A 7,410-nucleotide genomic window follows, 5' to 3' on the forward strand; every position below is an offset into this window, starting at 1 on the left:
TTCCCAAAACATAGGTCCAGTGGTCACTGGTGGCTACTGAAGGAAGCACTGCTCACAGAGAAAAGCTGGGTTTTTTTTGTTTTAAGGATCTTTGGAAGGTTGTGCTTTTACACTGTCAGCAGTTTTCCAGCACAAAATCTCCTCTGTGTCACTGCTAATGACATAACAGAGGGAGAACATTGGCTGAGGGAATTATTTTCTCCCTATAAGGATGGAAAGAATCAGGAAGAGTGCACTTTCTCCTGAATATATTTGGCTCTGCAGAAGACACATGTGATACAAATGTTGCTATGGAAACTATTCTATTAAATAGTATTAAATTAAATCTACATATTTAAAGTGTGAAAAAAAACAAACCAAGTACAAAACTAATTAGCCAAAATTCAATCTCGAAATTACAAACTAGTGCCTACCAGAATCCTCTTTTAAAGGAGGTTTGGGTTTGTGCAAGCTCCTTCCCTGCACCCCTTTCTTTCCAAATGTAGCACCTGTACCTCACTTATTCAGAAAAGTCATTTCTTGAGATAATTTGTAGATACAAGCTCTGCTCCTAGTTCCCTTGGTGATGGAATTACCATAGCATTACAGAGAAAAATTCAGGAGCTGAATTCAGCCTGAAAAGACAATGCACTGATTACAGCTCTGCCAACATAATATTGGAATGTATTTTAATAACTCCCACTTACATCTCACCACACACACGGTATTGAAATCCTGCAGGAGTCCTACATAGGGCTGGAACAGGCTTGTCCTTCCTAATGTTTTCACATTGTGAGAAGGTTCTTTAAAAGTTAGTATTTCAAGGTCTAGAGTATTTTTTCCTTTCCCACCTCCAGTTCCTGGGTGTCCAACAGCACTTGGTAACACAGCTACCAGAAAACAAGCTGTTTGCATAGTTCTCGCTCCTCTGAAAAAAAAGCCAAGCTCATATTAGCCACTGAATAAGACTGAATTCAAGCTCTTGCTAAAGCCAGGCAGCAGCCCCAGGTGCTCAGCCAGCTTCAGGACCAGTCACGCTCATACGCACCTGCAGCAAGGAGGAAAAAGCACAAAGGAGAAAGGACACATTTTAGCTGGGGCTGTGTGCTTAGAAGCAGGTCCTGACAGCTGCATGCTGCTGCAAGCAACACAAGCTTGTCCTGCATTTAAACAAGTCGGGTTAATCATAACTACCTATTTCTGCTTGGGTGTTGGAAATCAGGGTCCTGGGCAGCTTATAGAAAATGCAAGTTACAAGAAGAAATCTGCAGCCATGTTTCAACTGTCTGTTCTTTAGTAGTGGGCCAAACAGTCTAAACTGAGAACTACAAGGAGAGAAAAGCATTACCGCTGATGAGACTACTTCTTTCTAAACAAATGGAGCAGCAAGATTTGAATAGGTCACCTCACCCTCATAGCACAGGCCTCCGTCACCAGCTCAAAAGCAGTGACAGATAGATGACAGCAGCTACTGCCTTCCTTCCTAACATCCTCAGCAGCACTGGGAAGGGGACAGCATGCCCAAAGGCAGCTTAGAGTAACAAACTCGGGGCTCTCCATTTTAACAAATCTATGGTCATGTGAAGTCTCCTGGACTTTATTTGGACTTCCTCACAAAAGCACTTTCTATCACCCTTTTCACACTTTCCAGTCATTGATAATGATACAAACCTTTGGAATTAGAAGGAATAAAGAAAGTGTATTTTCAAGAAAACATTTAGCACTTGTCCCATTTCCATGGGCTGTGTGGTTCCTCTCCAGCTCTCCCTCTGATTTTGCATTTAGCTGTCAAATGCAGTTCTACTGAGAAAGCACTGAACACTTCCTCACCACCACCTCTCCCCTCAAAGTGTTTTGGAAAGCCTAATTCAGGAAAAGCACAGGTATTAACAGAATTTACACCTATCTCAGAGTTAGATGTGCCTTATTCCCATGCCCACTGAGTTTTACTGTAACAGTATAGAAAGATGTGTCAAAGTTTAACCTTATTCTTCATTTATGCTGGAGCAACTGACTACTAATATGCATTCAGTAACAAAAGGATAGTTACAATACTCTAATTCTGACAGACTTACTACAAGTCCTCTCATAATGGAATCTCCATCATGGGATCATGCAGTTCTTAGAGAATGGAGCATGCCTGCAAGTCCAAGTACAAGAAAAATTGCCTGCTGGAAATTTTTAAAATGCTTTCCAGTTTCCAAACAAGTCAGGGAGATGCACGTTACCAAAACTGTAGAGAAGCCAGTGAGTACAGATACAGCAAGAGAGTGAAACTGCAATTGTAATGAGACAACAAAAGCTTTCAGATGACCACAAACATTCCCCTCCATTAAAACTTGATGCAACACACACTATGAACAACTCGGAATTGTCAGCCCCTCACTTCTCAGTAAACACAAGAAAGTTCCTTTCCTGTCCTGAGAGGCAGATTTATCAATGAAAACATTTTCTATACACAAAGCCTCCCTCCCATTCGCATCCCCCTTAAGCCATATTGGCTTACTAAGGGAGATGGGAGGTGTGGAGCAGGTCTCGTCACCGGAGCAGCGCTGGAAGCTCACTCAGGGGAGCAGGCAGCAGCAGCCCATGAAGTGCAGGAACAGACCGTGCTTTGAGAGAGCATGTGTCAGCCCAGGTACTTAAGGAACTGGCCTGCCCCTACTGCAGATCTAATATCTACACCCGAAACTGGGAACACGCCTTGGCAGTAAAAGGACAGCCTTAAAATGAGTTTAAAATTAAATGAGCAGCTAAAGGGGGCTTTTTGGATTTTCATTTTGTGCAACTCAGATGAACTTAAAAGCCCTAAAGATACCACAAGCTCTTTACCCATCCCACACAAGACCTCAAAGCCCCGAGGTCTTTGCAGTAGCCTCCACCTAGGAACCCCAGGTCTTCAGCAGTCGCAGACAGCTCTCAGCTCCCACCCCGTCCCAGGTTCTGCCTCACCCCTAGACCCTCAGTCCCGAGGGCGCAGGTACCCCCCCAAGCCCCCGTATTCCTCCCGGCTGCCCCCTTCCTTGCCGGGGCTCGGAGCCCTCCGCGTTCCTCTCCGCGGCAGCCGAACAGCTCCGGCCCAAAGTTGCCGGCGGCTGCCGAGCTCCGGCGAGCTCAGTGAAGGGCAGAGCAGGGAGATGGAAGCAGCACAGCCCTCCGGGCAGGCAGCATCCCCACCTCCCAGTGGGAGAGAATAATAAAAAATGATAAAAATGCACATATAGGTAATGCACATATACAGGTTGGAGCTTCAGTGCCTTTATGCTTTTCCCCCTTCCCCCAATTTTTGTGTTTCTTGTCTCCCCTGTGGAAACACCCACTGAGCTCAGTTTGCAAAAAGAGGACAAAGGAGCGGAAGGGAAAACAAGAAAAGAAGAAGAAAACCCAAAGGCAGGTGCCCCCCGAGCGAGCCGGGGAGGCGGCCGGCACCCACTCACCCCCAGCCGCCTGCTCCGGATGCGCACGTAGCCCTGCTTCACGATGTCGTTGAAATTAGAGGCCATCCTTCCTCGGGAAAGTTGTCGGCGCTCGGCGCGGCTCAAGCAGCCCGCATGGCGAGCTGAGCTCAGCTCCGCAGCCGCGCCCCGCTCCGCACCGCCCCGCGGAGCGCCCCGACCCCGCGGCGGAACGGGCCGAGGGGAGGGATGGGGAGGGATGGGGAGGGATGGATGGGGAGGGAGGGCTGCGGCTGCGCCCGCCCCGCGCCCTGCCGCGCCCGCCTCCGCCCCCTCCGCAGCCTCCCCCGCAGCCTCCCCCGCACCGTCCTGCTGGTCCCGCCGTGCTCGGGAGCGGTGGCGGTCCGCGCTCCCAGAAGCGCGTTCTGAGGGTTCCCCCCGGCCCCTGCCGGCTCTTTTCGGGAGTTGTGCTAACGTCTGCCTACATGTTTTTATGCCACCGCACGTTGTGCCAGCTGCGTGGTTTCCTCCGGCTGCAGGTGGGTCAGCCGGGAATGCTCAGATCTGCCCCGTGGATACGGAGGCCACGTGCCTCGGAGCTGTGGTTTTCCCCAGGAAAGTGGATTTCCCAGAAAGTCTTTCAGATGCCTGAAAGTCTGCCAAGTGGCATAGCTCCAGAATCTCCTTCTAAAGCCTGGTAACCTGAGCTCTTGTCCTGTGGTGCACTTCATGTCGTGGAGATGTCACACGAGCATATGCTGCATTTTCTAGGCAATGGGCGGTTGCAGCTAGGAAAGACTTTGCCTGGCACTGGGCCCTGGGGTTGCCTTCTGCCTCACCCAAGTTCCCTCTACCAAGAATGTGCAAACATTGCCAGCTATGTCAGTCAGCCCAGGAGAGAGGGGCTCCAATGACTCCGCTTGCTCTACATGGGTTACCTGTTAGTGGTATGCTATAAATACTATGTCCTGGAAAGAGGGACTGTTCATCTCTTCATAACATCTTTTAATAGCATTACAAATATAGGCAGTCTGAGGACGTCAGCCAGATAGATGACTTTGACTTTGAGAATTATCATGCCATGGAAATTACAAACGGGGTAGCAAGGAGAGGAGGAAGGCAGAGCAGAGGAGCACCAAGGACATAAGGGGAGGAAGGCAGCGCAGAGGAGCACCAAAGACAAAAGGGAGAGCACCTCATTGAAGGGGACATGGCAGTGATGCCCATTTTCATTTAGTTGTTCAAGAACTACAAAACTTACCTATGACAAAACTGGCTCCTTTCTGATTTAAATACATAGCTCCTTCATTTTAGAAGCAGCCAGAAATGATAGTGGTTGTTCTGTTGGTAACAGCGTGGTGCTTTCAGTTCTTGCTTGAAGAGGTGATTATGCTTTGGAAGGCTTTACGAAATATTAATTGATGGAGTGGATTACAGAGACAGAGTGTAAGACTCTCTAGCTGAAGGGCTAATTCACTTAGGATAAAGGAGACAAGTCTGCAGTCCTTGCCTCAGTCTACTGTATTATTTTACATTTCCCTCTCCTTTTCACTGAGCATTTTTACAGAATATATAAAATAGAACAGCTTCAGCCAGAAACAACAAAGCCTTCCACACTCATACACCAAAATATGCCAGAAATGAGAATATTATGAGGCGAATCTGTCCACCAGGATAAGATGCCTTTAAACTAACACAGAAGCTGTATGTTACAAAGCATAGGTTCCTCACTGCAAAATTGCCAAGTAGTGCATTTTTGTTCAATATATTGTACAGACCCAAGGATGCCGTTAATACCCGTTCCATAGCACCATTCGTTAGATTCCATTGCTGGTTGAAAGCTAGAAAAGTTGACACCCAGTCTACTTCATCTTGTATAGAAGTGTGCATTCAGCACAGGAACACATTTCACAATCTCAAGCACCATAAACATACTAATGCTGGAAGCATCAAGTATATTCTAGGCCCAGGAAAACACAACAAAACAACAGAGAGTGATTATTCTAGTTTCAAAGACATTTGTAGCAGGAAAGAAATTACAAAGCCACTTTAGATGTCTTCCCAACAAGTTTAGACGTTTCTTCTAATCCCTTCCAGCACCTGTAAACATATACTGCTGATTTCATTAGCCACCAGCATATTCTTTCAGGTAAACACATTCCAAAGAGCTTTGCTAAGTAAAGGTGGATTTAAGCCTGTGCTTACTCTTTGATGAATTAGGATATTAGCGTCCACTTACGTTTTTACTTTGAACAACATAAATCCCTTACACATGCTATGGTTCAAAGAGAAAAAGCCTTTTAATTCCCATATGTGCAATATGTTCCAAGAATGTGCCAGAAAATCTCATTGTTCGGGTTTCCAAGCCAATACTATCACTAGGAAAAAAATACTTGTTTACCAGGATTTCAATACCAATGCGAATGTGTGCCCTCATTGTTTTGACAGGAGTCCTTCCTTCATTTCCCTAAGGGTCTATTGACCATTTGTACTTCCTATAAGGAAATACTCCACATGTTTATCTATATTCAAACCATATAAAACCTTTTTAATAAGCTTTCATTGAAATTCAAATTATTTTCCTCTTAATGACAATGTTATTGCTATTCCTTCTTATGAAGATAAGAGTCAAGGGTCACTTTGAAGTACTAGCCTGCTGTTAATAATTTAAGTGGATTATTGTTATATTCTAATCTCATTATGACTATCATTGTATTGCCCTACAATGAGCTCCCGTGCTTTCAGGGCTCTGGAAACAGAAATCATTGTCATGCATTTTAACTGAAAATGAAGGTATCAGTTATTTTTTTTCAGTTTCAAAATGCCATACTGACATTTTAAAAAGAAGTTACATTCACCTTACTATATTTGCAGCATGTCAGCTCTCGTGTCCATGATATTATTTCATCACAGTCTGTGGGTGAAGTTTGACAAACATCTCTGAGACTTAGCAAGTTAAAGAATAAGAAAACTGTGGAGGCCATTTTAAGGAAGCAATATTTTCTGTGGAAGTTATTTCCTTGAACAGATGGAGCTGGTAGTAGTGAAGCATTTCCTGAGAAAAAAAGTTTCTCATTTGATCACCCTGAAATTATTTTCTGGAGATGTATAACATACATAATTTTTTTTTTTTTTATTAAAAGCTCCCATAACATTTTGTCTCCATAAGGTCAAGATGCCAACATTTTTCCACTAGTGTTTCGATTTTTCAGAGTGGTTCAGAAATGATAACGTCACAATGAAGTGTTCTGACCTTATCAAGTACTTTGAGGTTACTGGAATGCAATAATTCAAACACAGAATCACCACAAAAAGCTTTCTGGAATTCCTGTGTTTAATTTTGGTTTGGTGTGAGATAAATTATTGACATTTCTTTCTGATTTTTGCAATGGAAATTTAGAATTTAGACTAGTTCTAGCTCCAAGGAAATACAACAGATAATGAGCAAAAATAAGAGAGTGTCGTTCTTGTTAAAAAGTGAAGTTTTTTCCTCTGCTCTTGCAAATCTCAAAATCCCTTATTCTCCTTTTTGTAAAACCAAACTTGTAGTGCTGCCCTGGATCATTAAGCCAACCGTATTTAATTTGGGGAAAAGAAAAAAATAGAGATTTATTCTGAATTTACTTCTTTCACAACACAGAGATTTTATTAGTTTTACCTTTTATGTGTGGCTTGTACCACGTGTGCTAATGCAAAATGGTACACTGGATCCACTGTACAAACCTGCCCAGAAATTCTCATCCTTCACCATTTACATAGCATTGTGCTAGTGGATTTGGAGTGAACAAATTCAAATTCAAAAACAGAAAGGAAGAGTTCTCAGATACTTTTCTTTGGTGTTACATCTTGTGTCTTTGTTTTTAATATGCCAGGAAGGCTGCCTGTACAATGGCCGACACTGCCAGGCTTCAGGCAGAGGAGTAGTGTCTTGGGTCACAGAATTTAGGAAACCTTCACCAAATTTGGGCTAGCCTTTTGAGGTATCTTACCTGGTGAATTGAGGGCAGAAGCCTTGGTTAAAACATCCTCGTTCGCT

The 7,410-nt window shown here is 44.3% G+C and overlaps 1 protein-coding gene across 7 annotated transcripts in view; it reads right to left on the reverse strand.

Annotated features, from left to right (window-relative positions):
* DOK5 (docking protein 5) overlaps positions 1-3,607 on the reverse strand; it is a 45,292-nt gene extending 41,685 nt beyond the window's left edge. For all 7 annotated transcript variants that reach the window (XM_062009055.1, XM_062009052.1, XM_062009050.1 and 4 more), the window contains exon 1: positions 3,417-3,607. In XM_062009055.1, coding sequence (XP_061865039.1) covers positions 3,417-3,482 — 66 coding nt within the window. In that variant the 5' untranslated portion in view covers positions 3,483-3,607. The remainder of the gene's footprint in view (positions 1-3,416) is intronic.
* Between the last annotated feature and the right edge of the window lie 3,803 nt (positions 3,608-7,410).

The sequence above is a fragment of the Colius striatus genome, chromosome 16 (genome assembly GCF_028858725.1).
Source record: "Colius striatus isolate bColStr4 chromosome 16, bColStr4.1.hap1, whole genome shotgun sequence".
Classification (NCBI taxonomy): Eukaryota; Metazoa; Chordata; class Aves; order Coliiformes; family Coliidae; genus Colius; species Colius striatus.